We start from the raw sequence: 25,864 nt of genomic DNA, 5'->3' as shown, positions 1-25,864 counted from the left end.
CCTCTGAAGGTGGTTCAGAAATTTCAACTGGTGCATAATTTGGTGGCTGCAGTGTCTGACAGTTAGATTCTGGTCTGAATTCAAAGTGCTGGTTTTGACCTATAAAGCCTTACGCAGTTCAGGACCGAAGTATCTCAAGGGCCACCTCTCTCCATATGAACTGATCTGGACTCTGCAATCATCATCAGAGATCGTTCCTTGCATGCCTCCTCTATAAGAGGTCCGGAGGGTGGCAACACAAGAGGGGGCCTTTTCTGTGGTGGCTCCCCGTTTATGTAGTCCAAAACATTTGGAGGGCACCAGGTTGGCAAAGGCTGTGATAGAGCCAAATACTTCAGACTAAGAACTGCATTTGGGAAAGTAAGTAAGCAAGGGGCATATTTGGGCAATTCAAGTTTAAATGGTTTAGATGTACATCCATAAAAAGAGGAGTGTATGAAATAACCCTCATGCTTCCTTTATGAATGCTGCCTTATCTGTGATAATGAGTTTGCTTTCTATAGATTCCCTTTCCACGTTCCCAGTTTCTCAAGCAGAAACTGAATTAACAACCTTCTTTCGGAGCCTGTTCTCTGAATTTGCTAGAATAATGATTGGCAAGAAGATGGGGAGCCTGTTACTTCTGCTCTTGACACATTCGTAATAGGACTAATATTAAAGCGAGTTGGGCTGTGTTTCCAAATAAGTGTAAGAACATGAGCTCAGAATGGAGAGCCGTGCCAGTGTGAAGTATATTTCTGGCAGAGCTAGCATATGTTACGTCTATGACGCACGACATATGTAGTTAGTGATAAGGTTATGATGTTAACTTGTAGTATGCAAATATCCCAATTAATTGCTTTCTTTTGTAGTGACAGCAGTCGAAGATGGTGGGTTAAGTTGGCTGAAGAAATCCTACCAAAGAATGAAGGAGCAGTCTGAGAGAGAGAAACGGGATTTGGAAGAAATTGTGGCTGAAAGATATGGTGTAAGTTTTGGAAGCGTACTATTTCCCCCTACCATAAAATATTTTGTTGTTGTTGTTTAGTCGTTTAGTCGTGTCCAACTCTTCGTGACCCCATGGACCAGAGCACGCCAGGCACTTCTGTCCTCCACTGCCTCCCACAGTTTGGTCAAACTCATGCTGGTAGCTTTGAGAACACCATCCAACCATCTCGTCCTCTGTCATCCCCTTCTCCTTGTGCCCTCCATCTTTCCCAACATCAGGGTCTTTTCCAGGGAGTCTTCTCTTCTCATGAGGTGGCCAAAGTATTGGAGCCTCAGCTTCAGGATCTGTCCTTCCAGTGAGCACTCAGGGCTGATTTCCTTCAGAATGGATAGGTTTGATCTTCTTGCAGTCCATGGGACTCTCAAGAGTCTCCATAAAATATTAGTGCAGTGGAAAAACGTTGTTCCCTCGTAAAGCATCAATAAGTAAATCTACCTTGTCTCAAGCAAAAAAGAAGGAAAGAAAGAAAGGACCAATGCAATCCAATCTTAATTCATATGGTTTCAGTAGATATTGATGTAGATATAAAATTATAATTTATAATTGGTATAGGTCCAGTTCTATAAAAGTGAGTAAACACTTGGTTTGTGATAACATATAGTTTATGTTTGGTAGTGTTCACTTCATGGCTGCTGTCCAGCTGTGTGTGCATTAGTCAGAGCTGTGCAAGTGTAGTCCTGTGCACAGAGTAGCCTATCTGTATTGGGCCACACATTTCCTCCAGTATCTCTAAATGGTTTCCAGTGTATCCAGATAAGTACATTGAAAACCAGCATTTAGGATTGAATCCAGTGCAGCACTAAGTAACCATCCCATTAGTGCAAGCCAGCTCGCCTGTGTCTGCCCAAATCTGCTTCCGAGGATTAGGCAAATGCTCATATTAGAGAAACAACCATATCTGGTGCTGGTGGATGGAATAGAGGGAGTGGAAGTCCTATTGTGCAAGTGTACATCCTTTCAGTGATGGGACAATTACTTAGTGCTGCCTTGGTTGCAAGTCTTATCATTGTAGAGGCAGATCACAGATATGGATAGGAGTGATAGAGAGACTAAGGCTGTAATTCTGTCGCTTGAATCCAGACTTAGAATGGACCCATTGAAATTGATGGGATGTAAGTTAGTCATGACCTATTCCTATTGATTTCAGCTGGGTTTTTTGTACGCATAACAGAGTCTGGATTCAGCCCCATGGAGTTAGCTTTGGAATATCTCCTGTTAAAACCAGTGGGGCTTTTGAGTTTGGGATTAGAGAAAATGTAAATCGGCCAATAAAATAGAGTTTTTTTCTGGTACTGTATAACACAGCCTTCCCCAACCTGCTGCCCTCCAGATGTTTTGGACTACAACTACCAGAAGGGCTAGCCAGCACAGCTGTTCCAGCTGGGGCTGATGGGAGTGCTAATTCCAGACACGTGGAGGGCACAAATTTGGGAAAGGCTGGTATAACTGATGTAGTGTAGCCTAGACTCTCAAGACTCCATGTTTGGAGACTGTAATTCTTCTGAATACCAGCCACTGGAAACTGCAGGAGCGGTTTCTCAGAGGCATCTTGAGATGAGCCACTGGTCTGATTCTATAGGCTCTTATGTTCTTATGACTTGGGTTAAAATGCCTGCTCAGCTATGAAGCTCACTGGGTGACCTACCTGTCCAATTTGCATGGGATTGTTGTGAATGGAGGGAGGGAATCTATGAGCTGCTTCAGAAAAGCATAGAATAACGAACTAGTGAATGATATTACAGTGGTACCTCGGGTTAAGTACTTAATTCGTTCTGGAGGTCTGTACTTAACTTGAAACTGTTCTTAATCTGAAGCACCACTTTAGCTAATGGGGCCTCCTGCTGCCGCCGCGCCGCCAGAGCATGATTTCTGTCTTCATCCTGAAGCAAAGTTCTTAACCTGAAGCACTATTTCTGGGTTAGCGGAGTCTGTAACCTGAAGCGTATGCAACCTGAAGCGTATGTAACTCGAGGTACCACTGTAATGTTCTTGGGATGTTAGCAGACTTATATAGCTTGTGTGTCCGTTTCAAACATAGTTCGTTTAAGAAGGGACCATGCTGTTTTCGTCATGCAGTTACGTTCTCAATTGCTGCCTTATGCTAAAATGTCATGTGCTTTCCCTTCTTTCTTGCAGTCAATGGAGCTATTTCAGTCGAGACTTGAAGAAGCTGAAAAAGCAGTAGCCCCCCAGAAAGCTTATTATAGGAGAGGCTGGCAGAAATGTAAATATTCAGGAAACGAATGTAGTACGAGACAGGAGGAGGAAAAAGGGGAGCAAGAGGAAAGCAGTATAGAAAAACGTGCAGTGAAAGAACGACTGGAGGAGAGAGTTAATAAAGAATATTCTCCAGAACAGAGAAGTTACAAGAGAGACAGACCAACAGAAGATAGAGAACCGAGGCATAGCAATAAAGCCTTTCCCTATAGAACTGCGAGGGAGTCTTATCAGATAAGAAATTACGATAAACCTTTTTCAAGCCCTTTCAAAGCTGCATTCTTGAAACCTAATGATGATGGGGACCAAGGCAGCAGGCTGCAGAGTCCTGCATCCCAGTTACTTACTCCTAGTTCGGTGAGTCGTGGTTTCAGAAAGCCTGGCTATAGCGATGATGCTACCCCAAGATGGCGCAAAGCACAGCCCAAGGAAGAGGATGCAAGAGCCACCCTGGATGAAAACCCAATAAAAACTGAAATGGCTGTTACCCATAGAGAGAAAGATTTAAGAAATAAACAAGAAGAGATACCAAAAGGTGCAGTTCCAAGATGGCGCAAAGCACAACCCAAGGAAGAAGAAGCAAGACCCACCCTTGATGAAAACTTGTTAAATACTGAAATGGCTGTTACCAGTAGGGAGGAAGATTCAAGAGAGAAACAGGAAGAGATCCCCAGAGGTGCTGTACCAAAAAAGGAGCCACCGGACAGCAAATCGTCTATCAGGTATTTAATTTAATTTAATTTTGTGGGAAGGTATAGACTATTTTTGCTTGAGGTTTACTTTTTAGGATTGCAACCTTTTCGTTTCTGTTGATCATCACTTTTCTGCCTACATCCTGGTTAAGTACATGTCACGAGGCTTGTGTAATTTTAAAGAAAAAAACACATTTTTTTAAAAAGCTGGTGCTCCAAATCAGCCTGGAAACAACTTCCCGTTTATCTGGAAGTCCTTCCCCCTAATTCATGGAGCTCTGTAGTTACTCATTGGCAAGAGAAACATGCAGTGCATTTGCTCAGGGAAACTTTAATCTATTTTTCAAATTCTGTAAGTCGAGAGCTGGCCTCGAAAGCAAATGAAGCCTTGCAATTAAACAAAAGGGTGCCTGAAATTATGCTCTGTGTGCCTGGTGGGATTAGGCTTCCCTCTCGGCCCGCCTACCATCCACACATAGGTCAATATTTGTTGCAGGGACTATCACTATTATATACCACCCTTCATCCGATGATCACAGGGTATCTTACAGTATAAAGCCTAAACTCATAAAGGTGCCTGGTTACTTGAATAGAAAGGATGGGGGAGAGGAAATGTCAAAGGGGGCACCGGAAATAATTCATTTAGTCCAACATGCCCCTGAGGAATCACTTGACTTAATCTGAATGGATTTAAACCACTAGCCTCTTAAGACATGTTCCAAGACTTGAAACACATTGGATTAAATCCTGTTCAGTGCACTTTGGAGGTCTTTTCTGTCTCCTGCCCCCTGGTCCTTGGATAAAGCGTAAGAGATGTAAAACGTTTTAGGAGGCACAAAGCAAATATCGACGGTATGATGCTAGTGGGTGCTGTTCAGCTCTGAACTTTTTCTTTGGGAAAAATCCACAGAACCTTTTAAGTTAAAAAGCTATTAGCCTTGGTATAAACTTTATCTCTTAGTAGTATGTTGATTTCATTTGTATGCAGACAACATGCTTTTCTTTTCAACTTGGATGGCAATTGAGTGTGTCTGTACACTGCGAAATAGTTTTTTGTTTTTTTAGTATTCTGCCCAAGAGAAGGGATGTGGAGCAAAGTGTTTCTGATTCTTCAGGGTGAATGGCACTACCTAGATGCGAAGTTGATGATACCACTTACTTGAAATACTTGGAAGACTGAAACACTTTGTGCTACATTTATGATGCACATTTAGACAAACCTGAGTTGAGTGGATTCACTTTTTAACCTCTTTCTCCCAAGCATTTGCATTTCCTGTACAAAGAACTTTTAAGTCTCGAGAAACACGAACTTCATAGAATCATAGAATCTTAGAGTTGGAAGGGACCCCGAGGGTCATCTAGTCCAACCCCCTGCAATGCAGGTGTGATGGGATGGTGAGCTGCTTGTGCGTAAAATCCTAGTCCCTCAGAGTTTGGCTAAGTCCACAAACCTCTGTCTGTGACGGAGCTCCTTAAGCATGGCTTCATCAGTCGCTCGTTGAATCGGACAGTGGGCGTTTACGGAACTTCTTCCAGCATAAAAGCTCCTTAACGGAAACGCGTCTTCTGGACTCTCGGCGTGACAGTTTCCGGCGAGGAGTGGGTGTCCCTATGGGAGGTCCTGAAACCTCCCCACTGTTCTCGCTTGAAGTGTCTCTGAGCCCTCCCTCCGACTCACTTTCCCTTGGAACTCCACTTCTCCCCCTGCTGGTCCCCTCCTCAGCTGAATGGTCTCTCTCACCCTCCGTGAGCCCCTTCACCTCCTGCGTCTCAGATGGCAGTTCCCTGACAGCAGGAATCTCAGCTAAAGCATCCATGACAGATGGCCATCCAACCTCTGTTTAAAAACCTCCAAGGAAGAAGAGCCCACCACTTCTTATGGGAGTCTGTTCCACTGCTGAACAGCTCTTACTGTCAGAAAGTTTTGCAACTTGAAGCCATTGGTTCAAGTCCTATCCTCCAGAGCGGAAGAAAACAAGCATGCTCCCTCTTCCATGTGGCAGCCCTTAAGTTATTTGAAGACAGCTATCATACCTCCTCTCAGTCTCCTTTTTTCCAGGCTAAACATACACAGCTCCTTCAAGTGCTCCTCATAAGGCTTAGTTTCCAGACCCTTGATCATCTTGGTTGTCCTCCTCTGCACATGTTCCAGCTTGTCAACATCCTTCTTAAATTGTGGTGCCCAGCATTGGACACAGTATTCCAAGTGTGGTCTGACCAAAGCAGAATAGAGTGGTACTATTACTTCCCTTGATCTGGACGCTATACTTCTGTTGATACAGCTTAGAATTGCTGCTGCATCACACTGTTGACTCATCTTAAGCTTGTGGTCCACCAAAACCCCTAGATCCTTCTCACATGTACTATTGGTAAGCCAGGTGTCCTCCACCCTATATTTGTGCATTTGGTTCTTCCTGCCTAGGTGCAGAACCTTACATTTATCCCTATTGAAATTCATTTTGTTAGTTTGCGCCCAGTTCTCCAGTCTGTTAAGGTCATTTTGAATTCTGATTCTGCCTTCTGTAGCATTAGCTACCCCTCCCAGTTTGGTGTCATCTGCAAATTTGATGAGCATCCCCTCAATTCCTTCATCCAATTCATTTATAAAGACATCAAACAACAATGGGCCTACGACAACCCTGCGGCACCCCACTTGTCACTTTTTCCCAGGATGACGAGGGACCATTTATGACTACTCTTTGGGTTTGGTCAGTCAACCAGCTACAAATCCACCTAACAGTTACCTCTTTCAACCCACATTTTATCAGCTTCCTCGTGAGAATATCATGGGGGACTTTGTCAAAAGCCTTACTGAAATCAAGATATACTATGGCCACAGGATTTCCCTGATCCACCAAGTTTGTAATTCCATCAAAAAAATAAATCAGATTGGTCTGGCATGACTTATTTTTGAGAGACTCATGCTGGATCTTAGTAATCACAGCATCCTTTTCTAAATGCTCACAGACCAACTGTTGGATTATCTGTTCTAGGACCTTCCCTGGTATCGATGTCAAGCTCACCGGTCGCTAGTTACCTGGGTTTTCCTTTCCCCCATTTTTGAAGATGGGGACAACATTTGCCTGCCTCCAGTCTGTAGGGACCTCACCTGTTCTCCAAGAATTATCAAAGATAACAGACAAAGGCTCTGGAATTTCATCTGCAAGCTCCTTTATTACCCTTGGATGCAGCTCATCAGGCCCTGGAGATTTCAATTCATTTAAAGTAGCTAGATGTTCCCTTACTATCTCTTTTCTTATCTTGGGCTGCAGCTCCCTCCTTACATCATTTAGTCTTCTGTCCTAGCTCCTCTGGCCTCCTCCTCCCAGAATCAGTGCCCAAGGTTGAAAGCATGGAAGCAATTTTGCAACTCTAATGAAAAAGTGTGTTTTGTGACTGTCTTACTTCTGTGCATCACACTCCTCCAGGGGTTAGACTCTTGGAATGGGAGATCTTTCTCCACCCTGGGAGCACCCCATCTATCTTGGTGCTCAATCTCAGCCAACTCAGTTGTATCAAGTAACTCTGCATGTTGTCCTGGTCCTTGAGGTGTGGCTAGGCGGGACTCAAGTTGCTGCACCTTCACTTCCAGCAAGACAACCAGCTTGCACTTGCTACAAGTGTACTGTTGCTTGTTCTCTGGCAGAAGGACAAACATGGCACAAGTGTTACAGGTCACTGCAGCAGCTCCCTCACCCTCCATGTTTCTGGTCCTATGCACACCAAGAGACAGAACTCTTGGCCTCTCCCGCTAAACGCCCTTGCAAACGCCCCAGATTGCGAGGTCTGTTTGCGAGCTCCCAGGATCAGCACTGAGCAAAGTTTGCTGCTGGTTGCTAACTCCTCCCTTAGCCTGGGAGTTAGGAGTACAACTTGCAATGTATTGGGTAGCCCACTAGAAATGCATTGGATTTGGCCTTGAGGCGTTGGCAAAAATGATGTGTCCTTGCTTAAATTTAATTACAGAATTAAGTTTAAGGTGCTACCCAGTAGACTTTTTCATGTGCTATTTTGAGGCTAGGGCAAGGAGAAGGTTATAATACAGTGGAAATAAAAGGCACGGTTAAAAAAAATAACAAGCCACCGTAGAGCCATTAACTAGAGCCAGTTAGCAATTCTTCTAAAGAAAGAATTTCTTTAGTCTCAAATAGCTGTGGAATTGTAATTGAAGGGGTCGGATTTGGAAGAGAACCCCTAAAGATGTTTCTCCCATGACTTGGAGCTACTAAAATGTGCATTAAATGTTCTCATTAAGTTCATCTTTGAACAAAGTAGCCTCTCTTTATAACGAGGAGGAGAGACAAATATTGATTCAGTTGTCTTTAAGTTTCAATTAAATATTTAGAAGCCTTAATTAGCTCCCCATTAATTTTCTTCTTAAAGCTGCTTTCATCTTTATGAAGTCCTGCAGCCAAAAACATTAAGAAAAGGGTAGTGGCGTGGGGGGAATGGGAAGAAAAAGTCATGAGCTTGGTGCTCTAATGTGTGCAGAGATCAACCACACATGTTTCTGTAATACTACAAGAGTATAAAAATCTGATACAGTAACACATTGCACAATGATTACTTTATTAATGAATTGTGATAAGGGAGTGGCTTACATTGTTAAGAGCTTATAAAATCCACTTGTTTTCTAAATAATGTTTTACATCTGGAGAAGCAGTTCTTTCTAAACTTGAATAAAATACCAAGTCAGAATTGCTTTACTAGGAGATGACTCATTTACTTTGTGATTCTTCACTGCTGCCATGGGTCTAACAGATATTTAGCAGATACTTTCTTACCAATTAATTTACAGAATTTTACGATAGCATTGTAAACAAATAAAGATCAACGATGTAGGTATAGTAATAGAAGAAAAGCAAAGTTACTTTGTCTATAACAACATTCTCAACTTTGCATCTGCCCTAGTGAATGGGGGTGCATGTGTTGATTATGTTTTCTCTATTTCTCCTCTTCTGTATGCTGAATGGCTTATGTGTGTTTGACCAGGTCTGTTTCAGAGGATGAAAAGCCCCAAATTCTTAGTGATGAGGAGATGAACAAATTAGGAGCCAAGATTGTAAAAGCAGAATTGATGGGAAACAAGGTATGTAGAACAAGAGTATTGAGTGTGCTTAATGTATTGCTTAATGTATGTTCAGACTGAAGCGCTGAGAGTTGAAACGTATACTAATAAAGAGAGATCTTTGTTCAAAGGATCTGGGAGCCCTGAAGCCATCAGATAATTAAGGCAATTTACCAAAATGTACATTTAATTCCTTCAGTGGGTTTCACTGATTTGCCTTTGATACACATAGCAGCCAGAAGTGAAAGCTCTTGATGCTTGTAATAATAATAATAATTTATTATTTATACCCCGCCCATCTGGCTGGGCTTCCCCAGCCACTCTGGGGGGCTTCCAAAAAAACATTAAAATACTATAATACATCAAACATTAAAAGCTTCCCTAAACAGGGCTGCCTTCAGATGTCTTCTAAAAGTCTGGTAGTTGTTGTTCTCTTTGACATCTGGTGGGAGGGCGTTCCACAGGGAAGGCGCCACTACCGAGAAGGCCCTCTGCCTGGTTTCCTGTAACTTGGCTTCTTGCAGGGAGGAAACCGCCAGAAGGCCCTCGGTGCTGGACCTCAGTGTCCGGGTAGAACGATGGGGGTGGAGACGCTCCTTCAGATATACTGGACCAAGGCTGTTTAGGGATTTAAAGGTCAGCACCAACACTTTGAATTGTGCTCAGAAACGTACTGGGAGCCAATGTAGGTCTTTCAAGACCAGTGTTATGCGGTCTCTGCGGCCGCTCCCAGTCACCAGTCTAGCTGCCGCGTGTAGTAAGGATTGTTGACTACTGTAAGGTGTTTCTTGAAAAGTGGCATATACAAAAATGAAAATCTGTATATGATGCATTTGGTATTGATAGTGAAACAAAATTCAACAATATTTGTTCACTTTAAAGGATTTAGCAGGAAAACTTCAGACCCAGCTTGACAATGCACGCAGGCTGAAAGAAAGCGGAGCACAGACTCAAGCTAGAAAGTTTGAGAAGGAGGTAAGGAAACCATGTGCTGTATGTGTTTTGGAGTCTGGAACAAAAGCAGCAGTGACAGAATTGCAGCACTTAGAGCTGTGGTGTCGTCGAATATGGTTTGTTAGCGTTGGCAGAGAGTACCTACAAAACAATCAGGAACCAGTGCTGTGTGCTAAAATATTATCTTCTGTAGGGAAGCTGTGAAAATCTTTCTTAAGACAAAGCTGAGCACAGCAAATGCAATGTTCAACTAAGTTTATACATTCAGTGGAGAAGGGATGTGGCTCAGCGGTAGAGTCTTCTTTGCATACCAAAGGTCCCAGGTTCAATCCCTGGCGTCTCCAGGTAGGGCTGGGAAAGGCTTCCTCTCCAAAACCCTGGGGAACCATTGCCAGTCAGTGTAGACAATGGACCCAAGAATCTGAATTGGTATACTATACTCCTAATCTGCATGAGTGTTTGCATATCTTGTACATTTGGGGATAAATGTTGCTGCTGCTGCTACTATGCCATTAGTGTATATGGAGCTCCACAGAGTAGCATAAGCCAAAGACAAGTTCCTGTCTGAGAAGCTTACAGTCGAAATGTAGGCAGTGGTGGGAAGGAAGAGGTAGGATAATGAAGCAAAGGACGAATGTGAGCAAGTAGGTTTCACATACTTAGGCTTCATGCCAGCTGATGAGGAGGACTAAGCCAAAAGGCCTTAGCTAAATAAGTGGCTTTTATCCTGAAGTCTGAAGGAGGAGAGAGAGAGAGGTAGCACCACCTTAGTATTATGAGTTCAAGGAGACCAATTTCTCTCTGAGAATCTGTGAGGAGACCAATTTCTCTCTGAGAATCTGAGAGATTTGTGGCTTACGGCCTGGATACAAAGAACTACACTAGTAATACAGTCGTTGACTCCTCCACTCTGATGCCTTGCTTTGCAGCCGCATTTTTAAAAATTTACTTTTGTCTTCTATAATAGCTGTGTGTCAAATTTTCCTTAGAACAAGATTTGTAACTATTTGAAGTTAATTTGAAGATTCTAATATTAAGTCAGGGAGCGTAATTCAACCTCTTTGGTATTGTTGGATATTTGTGCAACATTGTGATTCGTAATTAACAGTTCACAAACTTGGGCATTTATAATTAGCAAAAATCTTTCTTTGTCCCAGTTCTGTTACACGAATGCTTAACTAACACCAGTGTTAAGTAAATTAGGGACGATATTAGGGAAAATGCATTTTTCTCCTTCTCCTATAAGCATTAAGGCCTGGAGATTGCATCTGGCTGGCAGGTTGCTTATCTCAGTATCCAGAGACTCCTGGATGCACCCCCAGGGAATGGTGATATTCTGCAACAGCCCTGGCCTACTGGCTCTCTGTTTAATAGCAAACATTCATCCCACCCCACGTCCCATTTAAAACCACTGCTATCTTGATTTTTTTTGATTGTGGCATATTGTGGTCTTTGGTTAGGAAGAGCTGTAGGCTGATGATACATGTAGTGGAATTAATAATATTCTACAGTGCCTTTGCTTCCATTATTTCAGTAGTCATAGAGATGGATCAAGTCTTGCGTTGGAGAGGAGTGATTGTATCAGGCTTGATTAATTTGTTTATATGCTCAGCTATGATACGTTTGTTTTAATAAAGATACTTGATAGAGGAGTGTGATCCACGGTTTGTAATAGCTCTTTCTCATTCTTTGTCCCCAACATTCTTCTTGTTGTTGTCGTTTAGTCATTTCCGCCTCTTTGTGACCCCATGGACCAGAGCATGCCAGACACTCCTGTCTTCCACTGCCTCCTGCGGTTTGGTCAAACTCATGCTGGTAGCTTTGAGGACACTGTCCAACCATCTCGTCCTCTGTCATCTCCTCCTTGTGCCCTCAATCTTTCCCAGCATCAGGGTCTTTTCCAGGGAGTCTTCTCATGAGGTGGCCAAAGTATTGGAGCCTCAGCTTCAGGATCTGTCCTTCCAGTGAGCACTCAGGGCTGATTTCCTTAAGAATGGATTGGTTTGATCTTCTTGCAGTCCATGGGACTCTCAAGAGTCTCCTCCAGCACCATAATTCAAAACCATCAATTCTTCGGCGACCAGCCTTTTTTATGGTCCAGCTCTCACTTCCATACATCACTACTGGGAAAACCATAGCTTTAACTATACGGACCTTTGTTGGCAAGGTGGTGTCTCTGCTTTTTAAGATGCTGTCTAGGTTCCAAACGTGATCCACCTGGAGCAGGAGCTGGCAAGCCACTCCAGTATCCCTGCCAAGAAAATTCAATGGACAAAGACAACATACTTCTTAGAAGTGCACTATTTGGTTGACATAATTTTTTTCAAAGGAGTTTTAACCTTCCCACCTCCAAAGATTTCAGTTAGTTTTATGGTAGATTAAGCTTTTAAATACTTCTCTGTATTGGTAAGGTGCCTAAGCTTTTCCTTGTTACGATGTTCCCTGTCAAAAGTAAGCATTTTAAAATTGTTGAATCTTCAAAGAAGCATTAGGAATGCAAGCAAACTGAACTAAATAAATGTCCATGGGTAAGCTAGAAGGAAAAACTAATTGGCAATCTAGGACACCTTGATCAAATTTCCTGCATTCACACCTCTATAAAGTATGTCAGTATCTGACATCAACCTAAACTTCACATTGTAGACCTGTAATCATAAATCAACATCCTGGTTTCAGTGTTGTTAGCTCAAGAGCTTTAAGGCAAGAAATACTAATTTTGCTTTCAAGACTGCTGGATCGACTGGAATTCATTTGTTATGCAAAAGTTCTCCTTAGGATTACACATAAATGCACACATGCAAAAAATCAAATTAGTTAAATAAAAGTCCAAAAGTAGCTTTTGACCTCCCAAGTCTACACAGTTATAATACAGAAATCCCTGTGACAATTCTTCTGTAGTTTTTTTAAAGCTGGCTACTTCAGTGATGTATAGTTTTAAACAGCCAGTCTTTCCTTTTATTTTTGGCATTCAAATAACAAAAGCAAATCTCTTTACTCCAATGTGATTGTTTCAGATAGTTCCTTAATAATGATGCATGAGCTGTAAGAAGGAAATTAACTGAATGCAAACCAAAAACAGAATTTCCGGTAAAGTTTCCTTGGAATCCTTAAGAGAATATTTATTTATTTTCCCCATTTTTGTTTTAAAATATATGCTTATTTGCAAGTAAGAACACTCAGAGCTTGCAGTAGCTGCTCCAGAGTGTATTTGCTCTGAGATCTTAACAGGATTAGTAATTCGACTATGGCGTTGACAGTTTTGTAAAATTCTGGGTATGTTTTGAAAGTTGATTGTACACAAGAAGTATTTGAAATTTACCTTCAAGACTGAAATCATCTGCTTCCCCTTGAGCATGGTACCAAATTGAAAAATTAGCTTAATGCAGATTTGTGGTGTTCCAAGGCTGAATTACAGTTTCAAAATTTCTGTTGATTGTTCTCTCTTTCCCGATGAATCTGTGCAGTTCTCCTCTTCTTTAGGGACCACTGTAGATGTAATGATTTGAGCATTACCTCCCTGGAATGAATTCACTTCCTCCCACGTTAAGAGAAGCTAAGGGACAGGCTGCCACACACATTAATCACAGTTAATTAAAATGCAGTTCTATGCATGCTTTCAATAGTTCTTATTGAATCCAGTAGGGCTTACTTGGTAAATATGCATAGGCTTGACTAGTTAACCGACTTCAAATGCTGGTTAATTGGGGGACTTGGTTAGATTTAACCAGTGCTATTTTTCTAGAAAAAGAGGTGCTGGAACTCACCATGAGCACCTCCCTTGTTTTCTTCGAATGGCAATGGTGTCTACCTGAGAGGTGCCGGAACTGAGTTCCTGTGAGTTGCTTCTGAAAAGCCCTGGATTTAACACTGGTTAATATAACCCTTTTGACCAAACTGCGGGAGGTAGTGGAGGACAGAGGTGCCTGGCGTGCTCTGGTCCATGGGGTCACGAAGAGTCGGACACGACTAAACGACTAAACAACAACAATATAACCCTTCCATTGTTTAACAGGAGGCGGGGGAGCATGCAGTCCTGCAGCACACTCCTAATTTCTTAAATATGTTGATAAGATCCTTCCTTCTTATATCTGCGACAGCCCTAACTGTCCTTTGTGCCTCCCTGAGCAGTTAAACTTCTGCCTCTTCTACATTTAGAAGCTACTAATGCAGCAAAAACAATAATGAGCATGTCCCATCCCCCCCCCCACTGCTGCCCCAATTCATGCTCATGTTGTCAAGGACAATGTCACTTTGTGAAACGTGGACATTTAATTTCAAGACACAATAAATGACTTCCTCCAGGCTAAGGCCGGAACCAACAACAGAAGATGCAACTTTTATAGCTAAATGGGGCACAGGTTCTGATCCAAATAATGCTGTAATTAGTGTGGTTTTATATTCAATATCCTGTTGACGTTGGAAGGAAATGACAGGAGCAATTACAAAATTAAACATCCTAGAAGGTGCACAAAGTTGATACAGGCACTGTAATAGAGGCTCGGGTTAAATACACACCACAAACTGAAAAAGTCAAGCTGTCGAGTAGAGGCATAGGGGAAGAAAGCTTGCTTAAAATGGAAGAAGCAAAAGCAGGTGAGCTGTGCCTGCAAGCATGACAAAATGCATAATAAGGCAGGCAAACTCTGAAATTTGACAAGTGACATGTCAGAGATATACTAGTAAGAATACAGTTCGTTTTATGAATCTGCCAGAGACTTCTGGGGACTAAGCCATCTTAGGAAAAGATAAAATACATCATATATATTTGTACCGCGGCAGAGAATACGCTGTTCAGGATCTTCATAGCAACAATGTGTTCTTATTGCAGACATTAACAAGAAAAATTTATGCCAGAGATTTTATTACAGGTGATTAAATCTTGAATGTTTTTCAAAAATTGCACCACAAATATGAGAAACGACATTGTGAACAGTTTGTCAGTAGCACTGGTAGTTAATGGCAGAGGCAAAATTGGTCAGATTCTCTTTCTTTCCATGTCTCTAAATTTTGGGTTGCTTTTAGACAATCCCTTCTTGTAGTTGTCCCTGCTTTCACTCAATCCCTAATATTCATTGAAGAGTCCTGGGCTAGGAGGAGGAGAGCCTCTAGAATTGCAGGTTCTGTGCCACATGGACTGCCAGCCAGCTATTTTACGAACTTACCCAGTCAAGATTATTGTCCGAACCTATGCTCAAAATAATGCCAGCACCTTCACAGGTGAGATGGATAGAGACATGACAGGACCTTTCAGGACATAAAGCACCATCATGGAACTTTCTGCCAGATTACTAGACTCAGTTGGCATAGACAACCAATAACATTGTTCGTTTTAGTGGGGCTTGCTGCAGCTGTTTCGTCGACATGTTGGTTGAGTTTAATCTGCTTAATTTTGTTGCATTTTCATATTTGTGTTTTTTATGTTGGGAATCTTTGAAGCTGAGAGGCAGGATGCCAATATTTTACATAGATAATGTGGTTGAAAGGAGAGATTATTATAATGCCATTTTTACTCCTCTCTGGAGGCACTTCTTGAAACTATGGGCTGTATGCAAAACAATGTCAGTGGAGTTCCCCTGGTGCAGCAGCACTTACGTTTCCTCTTCTCCCCCTGCTTGCCCCCCAAACTTTCTCCAGTGGGTTCCCCATCCCCCCATCTGATCTTAAGGGTATGTTAGGGACTGCAATGGAGAGGAGAGGAGGGAAAAGTTCTTTTCCATTAGTGAAAGCCTCTTCCCTTTGAGGTTGTTCTCACCCCTCCTGGCCTTCCAGTGCTGTGTGTAAACTTCTCTTTTTAGTTGTCTCAAATGGATTTTGTTTGTTTTGCTTGTTTTGCTGCTGTCTGTTCACCTGCTATTGTTTGCCTCTCTGCTGTTTTAGCCATTTTTTAACACCATATATTATTTTTTTCCTAGCTTTTTTGGATATTTGTTTTGAACATGAACGTAAGACTTAAGGGGTTTGAAATAAAGATAGTTTGGATGTGCTCAAGAGCTTAAGCATATCCAGTGGAATTTTTATTATTGTATTGTATTGTACAGCATTGTATTGTATTTTTCCTGGTAGATCTCTTCCCTCTGCCCTGCCCCTGTTGTATGGCATGCTCCTTTTAAGACTATCCTAAAAGAGGTTTTTTTTAGGGATACGGGTGGTGCTGTGGTCTAAACCACAAGCCTAGGGCTTGCCGATCAGAAGGTCGGCGGTTCAAATCCCCGCAATGGGGTGAGCTCCCATTGCTCGGTCCCTGCTCCTGCCAACCTAGCAGCTCGAAAGCACATCAAAGTGCAAGTAGATAAATAGGTACTGCTCTGGCGGGAAGGTAAATGGCGTTTCTGTGCACCGCTCTGGTTCGCCAGAAGCGGCTTAGTCATGCTGGCCACATGACCCGGAAGCTGTAGGCCGGCTCCCTTGGCCAATAAAGCGAGATGAGCGCCGCAACCACCCGGGTCGGCCACGACTGGACCTAACGGTCGGGGTCCCTTTACCTTTACCTTTAAAAGAGGTTTGATATACACCATGGGACATTGCTGGGAGAATAATAGCCCAAAGTTCCCTTGGGCATGTGAAGCAAGTCAGAGGGTTCTTTGGATCCTGACTTCACTTGAAATATAACAGCATGATGTGCTAAGCCGTGACACTCTGCCTTCAACATTTCTTGAGAGCGGAATTCGCCCAATAACCCCATCAGTGAAGGCCTTTGCAAAGACTTCTGCTTGGGCAGTGGGCATTTATTGCTCTCCTGCCACTGCACCCTCCCAAATTGGTTCTGGACAGGGTCAGGGGAACCCCCAGAACAGCACTGGGGGAGAGGAGGGGTTCTCATTCCATCTGTCAGGCTTCAAGGCTTGTGCAGACAGAACATTCATCGAAGCACAAAGTTCAGTCCCCCCCTACTTTAATCAAAGATAAATTGGAAACATTTCTAAATATTATACCCAGGAAAATAGTATTGTTTGTCAGAACTAATGAGATTTTGCATCCTTGGGGTTTAGTAATGAGATAAGTGCATGTAATGCAGGCAGCCTCCTACAGAAACTTGGATGATAGCATGCATTTAGTAACAGATGGGTTGTGGCCTGAATACCCAGTTGCAAATGTTTTCCAACTCATCATAATTTTTAATACCTGCCAGTTCTTTTGCTTGAATTTTTCAACTGAAAAATGCATTTCTCCCCCAAAGTCCTTTAGTTAGATTACATTTGCTTTCCACACTGCTATTTGGTTCTCTTATTTATGCAGAGTGAGCTTAAAGAATGTGCATTTACGAAAACCAGAAATAATTGTCAGCTACAACGCGAGGTGCTCAGCTAAGTGATCTGTACCAAGGACAAGATAAGACAGATAAAACTCCCCTCCAGAAAATGCATCAGCCAGCCATTCAAGAAGAACAGTCTTGTTTCTTAGTTAAGCAACACATTTGGTGAATTACCACTGTGTTTGTGCACATACAGATTTTTCACTAACGTTTATTTGGGGTTTTTTAAGGGCAGTATTAGGGGAAGAACAATACTTTTCTTTTAGAAAATGAGAAGAGAAGGGGCGTAGACACAGCATCAGTTTCTGTTTTATGCTGCCACTATTAGAAGCAGATGGCTTGTAATGTTTGGCTTCTGATAGCTGTATTTTTTTTTATTTGGCACCTCTCTGCGTCGGGGGCTTTGCTTCCCTCTGATCTGCAGGCAGCCTAATTTGCCTAGCATTGGCTGAGGCCAATACAACCATTTATTTAAAAAGCTCACTTACCTGTGAGTAAGCCCCACTCAGCTCAGTGACACTTATGTAGGATTAAAGATATACATGGACGTGATCAGTTAGATTATAAGCCTGCTATCTTTCAAAAAGTGAGAGCAGGCTAAGTGTGAAATAAAAAATTACCAACAACACATAGTTCATGAATATTATAGAGTGGTAGAACTAGAAACTCACTGTTAGGTGCCCTTTAAGGTTTTAGTTTTCTGTAGCTCAGAAAACTCCATAGAGTTGCAAGTTAAGCTATGGAAGAAGTCAGTTGCTGGTATCTAGAAATGGGTTGCTTCGCTAATCATTCTCAAAACTGATCTTGACTACAGCAGTAAATTTGGGTGTTTTTTTTGGGGGGGGGGGCTGAACATCTCCAAGGAGCCTGAGTTGCTCACAGCCAATATTGGAAGCCTCCAACCCACACTGCCTTTCTCTTCTGGGGCTCCTAAAAAGATTAAGGGCTGCCCTAGACATTATATTAAATGCAATGAAAGGCTTAATACTCCCATTCGTCACAGTCCTCACCACCTCTTGGCTGTTACTTAGAAGGACAAAACTAGACACATTAAATTAAATCACATGTTAAATATCACGCCAGCTTTAGACCTAAGAACTGCCTACCTTCGCAGTATATATATTTCACAGTTACTGCATGAGTCACTGTTCTGAGCATGCTTCCTAAGTGGAAGGTGTTAAGTTCAGAGTTCATGTAGAAAAGCAGAGAGCAGCACCTGCCCTTGTGTCCTGCAAATCTGTATTGGGAATGATTCCGCCATTTAAATCTTACTTGATGCACAGAGACTGCTGAATTACCTGATCCCAGTGGAAGTTGATTGGAAAGAGGGCAAGGCCAGGGCAGTGAGTCATGCAGGGATGTAGTAGGCAATCTTCTCTGGGTGTGTGGTTCTTCAGTTTTACAGGCTTACAGCCTTATTTAACCATATGACAGGTTGGCTGTGTTGCAGTGAACAAAAGCAAAATGTCGTAGAACACTATTACATTTTATGAACCACAGGAAGGGCTTGTTCAAGAGTGTGGTTCCTAGACAATAATATCATACTACTCTTGAAAATAATTGTAAAGTCTTAAAAAGTTATTAAAGTAGATGATTTCCACAGTATTACTTTTTGGTTTTGTACAGAAGCTCTGAGCAAAACTTTAGTGTCTAAATGAGCACCATTAAATTTGGCAGGTTGAACGCTCATAACCCAAAATTAGATTATTTCATAAAAGGCATCAGTTTTTCACTGCTCGTTTCCCTCATTTCAGAGAGCGCAAATATTTGAGGGCTACAAAACCATGTGCGGCCCATTTTCAAAATCTAAACTATATGTTAACTAAACATTAATTTGGTACATCCCTGTTTCTGTGTTGATAAAATTAGAGATGCTTGAGTTTTGAAAATCCATTAAGAAGGAAGCTCATCAGTATAACAGTATGTGTAATTGGTGTTCTAAGGTTCATTAGTCAATAGTCTCCAAAACGTAAGGAAAACACTTTCATGAAACTAATTACACAGTTTAAGATGAGTAATTAAGCTATATTCCTTAGATGAAGATGTTTGGCTTTTAGCCAATGCATCTGGGGTGTGTGGAAGTTCTTTCAATTAACTGCACAGTTTGTAATATGTGCATATTTAAGTACATTTAGCTGATGGGAGCCTGACAGCTGAGGTTGCCTATCTGGGTAGCAACTACTACTGTTCTCTTTCATCATTCAGACATTTGGTCTTGATGCTGTTGATATTACTATTATTACTGAACTGGTGGGTTTACATCTTTGGCCATTAATGTTTTATGTTCTTTCGTATGGCGATTACTATTGACTTCCCCTCTACTTCTTTAACTGACGGCTAGATTGTTAATTGTGCTATTTCAGATTTTGTAAGTTTCTCGAAGGCAGTAGAAATCTTTTCTACAAAATGTCTGGCCTAAGGAAAGACTTCAGTGCCTAGTGGTAATTCCTACTCACCAAATGAACCCAGACCAGCAACTATTTCTAAGGCTGCTTTTGAAGTAGGATGGTGTCCCAGAATGCAGAGTTTTGGTCAAGCGGTTCAGACACCATAGATTTGCTTGAGAAAAAGAGAGAAGGGCTTAAACTAAACCAACAAATGTGAAAAGTAGCTTAAGTTAGTGGAATTGCTGTAGCTGCAATGCCAACCAGAGGTTGTAAAGCTAGTACTGAGATCCTAGACTATTTTTGCCACAACCTGACTGACTGCAGATATCATTGATAAAGACCGGTAGTTACCCATTTATAAGCATGAAACTGTCTAATTTATTTATTTATAAATTTAATCTGTAAGCTGCCATGAGTCCCTGTCTGGTTAAAAAGGTGGGGAATATAAATAAGTATGTAATAATAAACGTATTTATAAATGCTAAATCGCAAAACATATTGAAGTGGCTCACAACATTATAATGATAACCGTAGGCCTGCAGAGGCCTGGCAGAATAAAAAAGATTTTGAATAGGCATTTAGATGTTGGCATAGAAGGCGCCTACTGATCAGCAAAAGTTGCCCTGTAGTCTCAGCCCATAGCAGGAATGGTCCAGCTAGTCACGATCAGGCTCTTTGTAGGGATTGTAGAGGGGAGAGACTTTTCAGGAGGGAGGGAAGATAAAAGAAACCACCTTTTCACCTCTCTGCAATATTCTACATATTCTACATATTCTACATAGTGCAAAAGTGTATGTGTTTATATTTTGCTCCTCTCAGAAATGTTTTATTTCTGTATAGCTTGGCGGGGAGTATTCTGGAGAGTGGGAAAAGGAAAAGGTATCCCTTTCCTATCTCCTCCATTATATATCTTCCACTTAAAGTACAGGTAGGGGAAGCCTTTTTTAAAATAAAAACAACTCTCAGTGGCACATATTCCTCTCACACCTCTGTGAATCTCATCCCTATTTCCAGGACACAGTGAGTTGCAGGGGGCTCAGAACAGGCCCCCTCGTTTTCCAGCAAACGGTCGACATTCATATTTTCTGGAAGTAAGTGACCATAGATCTTCCTGGTACCCTATGTTTGGGTGTCCCTGTTTTGCTTACAAATTGAGAGGCACGGAATTACTCAAGTTAGTTATTAATGGGAGTCGTTTAGCTAAATCTTTGAACAGAAGTTGTGCATTTTGTTTTAAGATTTAGTCTCTAAGTGTTATATGGGATGTGGGTGGCGCTGTGGGTTAAACCACAGAGCCTAGGACTTTCCAATCAGAAGGTTGGCGGTTCAAATCCCCGCGACAGGGTGAGCTCCCATTGCTCGGTCCCTGCTCCTGCCAACCTAGCAGTTCAAAAGCACATCAAAGTGCAAGTAGATAAATAGGTACCGCTCCGATGGGAAGGTAAATGGCGTTTCCATGCACTGCTCTGGCTCACCAGAAGCGGCTTAGTCATGCTGGCCACATGACCTGGAAGCTGTACGCCAGCTCCCTCGGCCAATAAAGCGAGATGAGTGCTGCAACCCCAGAGTTGGCCACGACTGGACCTAATGGTCAGGGGTCCCTTTACCTTTTTAAACATTATATATCATCTATAATGCCTTCGTGATATCATGCCTGGATTAATTTTGTTTAACACTTGGTGTAGAACCGCAGTTATCCTTGCATCATCTTGAGATCATGCAATATGCATCTGCTCATTAACACACACACACACCTTTCTTTTTGAGCAGCGGTCTTTTCCTTCCTGTCCCTGTGATATAGGGACTCCTGAAATTTTTATCATTTTCTTTAGCTGCTAAACATTGAGAAGCAGTTCCAGTTTAATAGTTGGTGACTTCAAGTTATCAGTCCTCTGTCAACTTCCTTTGCTCGGCTGCTCAGAGTCAACTGGCTGTTCTGCAAATTAAACTGTGTGCATTGTGAGCCTTTTTCATTTTCTGCTGTTAAATTATGGAACAGTCTCCCTCTCAAGAGGCCACACAAATAAGTCCCTAAGATTGTATTTCACTTAAGACGCCATCCTTTGAGATTTTTGTTTTGGCCTTCCTGGATTGTAATGCATTAATTGGTGAGAGTCTCTTCCACACAGTCTCAATAATTCAGCTGACCTGGGGGGGATATGCACAACACTTGAATAAACAGCTATCTGAGTAATCAAATACTCTATTTACATAAGTTTACATTGATGTGGGCAACGCTCAATGAATGTAGATAACCTAAACTTGAATGTAGATAACCTAAACTTAAATAATTTATTCTATTGCCCCAGAAAGCAGGACTAGATCAGAAATTACTGTTTTGAATCCTTGCAATCCTTATTTAAAAATGTAAATATATTTAAAACTGTCCACTATTATGGATCATTTTCTTTGGACAAGTTTAGACTGAATGCTAGATCTCTGTAGGTCATGATTTACAAATCAGAAGCTGTCCTTAGGGGATGAGTTCTGTTCTTCCATACAATTCTTGCCTTGCTAGCTTCCATTCCTGGTGCTAATTATAGTTCCATATTCAGTGTATACCATTGCAAACTACAGTGCAATCCAAACCAAGATACATAAATTCAGTCCCCATTTTATGAGGGAAACTCGTTTGCATTGGTGCACATGTGACATGAAACCCTGTTAACACTAGGAAAGCAGAGAAATTGCTAGCTTCCAATTTACAATTTACAAACCATGGTTTAGGGAAGTTTTTAATGTTTGAAGTTTTATTCTGTTTTTAATGTTCTGTTGAAAGCTGCCCAGAGTGGCTGGGGAAACCCAGCCAGATGGGCGGGATGGAAATAATAATAATAATAATAATAATAATAATAATAATAATAATATGCTTCATGATTACTTTCCTTATAATTGCTTTAAGGATAGTTAGTACCACTCTTAACAATCAATCATTAGTGTAGAAAGGTTTTGTGACATTTATTCATGCTCCCTCACACCCGCTCACTTCTGTTTCAGGCCAAATCTTGAGATCGCTTATGGCCATATGGGCCATTCCTCTTTTAGTCCCTCCTGTTTCCTGAGATCTTCATTGTGTTCAGGTCTCGGGTGTTCTTTCTGGTATGTAGACTGGAAGCAGTCTCCCTGTATTTGTCAATTTTCTGGCCATTGACTACGACCAGAATATGCTTCTCTTTGCCACTGGATACTTCCATGAAGTACATCCTCCTAGTGGTCTTCGTTCCTCTAGCTCAGCCTTTCCTAACCTTGGATTCCCAGATGTTGTTGAACCCCCATCATTCCTGACTGCTGCTCCTTCTGGCTATGGATAATGGGGAGCAAAGGTTGGCAAAGGCAGAGGCCTTTGCCTTACTTCCGCAGCCCCCAGGGCAGCTAATTGTAATTATACCCCAACTATAATTCTGTAGCTGGTGTGGGTAGCATGGCAGGTAGATTATGCTTCTAGGTTTTCTAACAGCTCTATCTCATTGAAAACCAAATGTTTTCATGGCTCTTTTAACCATTTAGTATGAATTCTTGTTCAGTGAAACTTCCTTTTCAATAGCTTTCTTCCTGGTCTAAATCAGGGGTACCCTAATGGGAAAGGCAAAGGGACCCCTGACTGTTCGGTCCAGTTGTGAATGACTCTGGGGTTGTGGCGCTCATCTCGCTATATTGGCCGAGGGAGCCGGTGTACAGCTTCTGGGTCATGTGGCCAGCATGACTAAGCCGCTTCTGGCGAACCAGAGCAGCACACAGAAATGCCATTTACCTTCCTGCTGGAGCGGTACCTATTTATCTACTTGCACTTTGATGTGCTTTCGAACTTCTAGGTTGGCAGGAGTAGGGACTGAGCAATGGGAGCTCACCCCGTTGCGGGGATTCAAACCGCCGAACTTCTGATCGGCAAGCCCAAGGCTCTGTGGTTTAGACCACAGTGCCACCTGCATCCCATGATGGTGGTGCTTTCCAAATGTTGTTGAACTCCAACTTCCTCTATGACTAGTGGTTGCAGCCCAACAACACCTGGCAGCCACTTGGTTAGCTACCCCTGGTCTAAATAGTTTTGATTTAAAACCAGTTCACTTGGCATACATTATTCAATCATTGTACTGTAGACAGGTCAGTATCAATCCTGCATTTCAGAGAAAGGTCTGAGTGTGGTTCTGGAAGGCAGGTCTTGACTTCAAAAGAAGCCAGGGCTTCTTGCGTCATTGTTAAGGCTGAAATCCTGTGCACACTTTCCTGGGAGTAAGAAGAGAAGAGTTTGGATTTGATATCCCGCCTTTCACTCCCCTTCAGGAGTCTCAAAGTGGCTAACATTCTCCTTTCCCTTCCTCCCCCACAACAAACCCTCTGTGAGGTGAGTGGGGCTGAGAGACTTCAAAGAAGTGTGACTGGCCCAAGGTCACCCAGCAGCTGCATGCGGAGGAGCGGAGACACGAACCCGGTTCCCCAGATTACGAGTCTACCACTCTTAACCACTACACCTCACTAATCCCCCATCCAACCGAATAGTACTTCTGGAAAGGCTTGTGTGGGATTCACTGTAAGACTCCAAGGTGCAATACTATGCACACTTATCTGGGACGAGCCCCTTAGAACACAATGTAACCTACTTCCTGAGTAAGCTTGCATAGGATTTCACTGGTGTAAGACAGTTTTGGAGAGCTTTTTATGGAATTCCATTCTTAAAATCGCTTCTCTACCCTTGCATCTTTTGGTATTGATAATGCTTTTTTCTTATAGTTTTCTTCATGTATTTGTATCCTAGTTGTAAGCCACCCTAGGATATTTTATAGAATTTCAGGATATGTATCCAGCTGAATAAGGTATGGGTGACTTACAGTGGGTCTTTGTGGAGAAAAAGTTTAACAGGGCTATAGGAAGCATGTCTTCAGAACCTGTATGCATAGGGGCTTGGATCTGAATTTTTTTAAAACACCGGGAAATAAATCAAAACTACTACAGTATATGACATATAAAACATCTGGCGAGCATGAGAGGCCTGTTGCATTGCACTCCTCAAATGTTCCAGTGAATTCTGTTACATGCCAATGTGTGACTGATGAAAAATACTGACCTTTCCCCAGACAGATACATGCACGGTCTTGACATGACTTATTATTTCTTCTTCTGTGTTAAACAGTTTGCAGAATTTTTATTTGAGGTTGTTTAGTAACTGGAGGTTGCCCAGTAGCTGGGAATAGCCCGGAGTATTGCTTTGGACACTTGTGAGCAGAGGTTTAATGTATAAATAAATCTTATTAAGTTAAAATCCATGCTTATTTTTCTGAATAAAGAAGGAGCAAGATCGTTTGCTGATGAAAATGTAGTAAAGGGCAGTTGTGTTTCTCTTTCCCACTTTTTTGCGGCCTTTATCCAGTATTTCTGTGTAGGTTCACCTGAAGTCTATAATTAAGCCCTTAGAGCCCTGGTGCTTTCATAACCACAGAACTTTCTTACTCTCACAGAGCTGTCAGGGATAAGCTGTCATTATTGGTAAGGAGAACAGATGTGAGGTAGACACATAGTTGATTTGTCTGAAAATGACTTGGATAGAGATTTATATAGGCATTTATTAAACTTGACAAAGCTGGATTTTAATGAGCCCAATTTTGATGACATCCCCCTTATTAGAGCTAATTTAATCAATTAACATACAATGAGCTGCTGCTTTCTAATTACTGAGTGAGAAGCTTATACACCGTCCTCTAATTTTTCCCTCTTTAAATTTAAAAATACTTTCCCAACTCTTTGACACCAGACTAATCTGATACAGATATAATGCTAGATACTTGCAAATCATGGTTTGCAAATCCAGAATCCAGTCTCGAGAACTATGCCTCTTACCTTCTCTAGATCAAATTTGTTCTTGCCTTCCCTTGTTGGTATTAATGATGGTTTAGAGCAGGGTTTCCCATTGGGCCTCCAGCTGTTTTAGACTACAATTCCCACTATCTCTGACCACTGGCCTTGGGAGTTGTAGTCCAAAAACAGCTGGAGACCCAAGTTTGGGAAACTCTGGTTTAGAGTATAGTGTGCTTGTCAAGGTTCCTTTTATCTGTGTTTGCCAACCACTTGAAACCAGGGTTACAAGTTCTCGTGTATGTGGAGGTTACAGTATCACTTTGCTTCCTTTGTTGCTTTCATGAAAGACCAAAGCAGGCATCCTAAAGGATGCTTTATGTATAGGATAGCTGTGTATTATGCATGTAATTATTTAAAATATTTCATACCTCCAACTGAAAGTTTTTCAGGTCTGTTTACAGCTCAGGTTGTTCTGAAGTGGATAATTCCAAGCAAACTGTTTATATACATCTGATA

The 25,864-nt window shown here is 41.9% G+C and overlaps 1 protein-coding gene across 1 annotated transcript in view; it reads left to right on the top strand.

Moving 5' to 3' along the window:
• The window catches only part of CWF19L2 (CWF19 like cell cycle control factor 2), a 70,904-nt gene that overhangs the window by 23,592 nt on the left and 21,448 nt on the right, over positions 1-25,864 (top strand). Inside the window, exons 7-10 of the mRNA XM_053385744.1 lie at positions 852-967; positions 3,125-3,927; positions 8,890-8,986; positions 9,848-9,940. Coding sequence (XP_053241719.1) covers positions 852-967; positions 3,125-3,927; positions 8,890-8,986; positions 9,848-9,940 — 1,109 coding nt within the window. The remainder of the gene's footprint in view (positions 1-851; positions 968-3,124; positions 3,928-8,889; positions 8,987-9,847; positions 9,941-25,864) is intronic.

This window comes from Podarcis raffonei, chromosome 4 (genome assembly GCF_027172205.1).
Source record: "Podarcis raffonei isolate rPodRaf1 chromosome 4, rPodRaf1.pri, whole genome shotgun sequence".
NCBI lineage: Eukaryota > Metazoa > Chordata > Lepidosauria > Squamata > Lacertidae > Podarcis > Podarcis raffonei.
The sequence above is the reverse complement of the archived record's forward strand: the minus strand, read 5'-3'. Positions and strand labels throughout refer to the sequence as shown.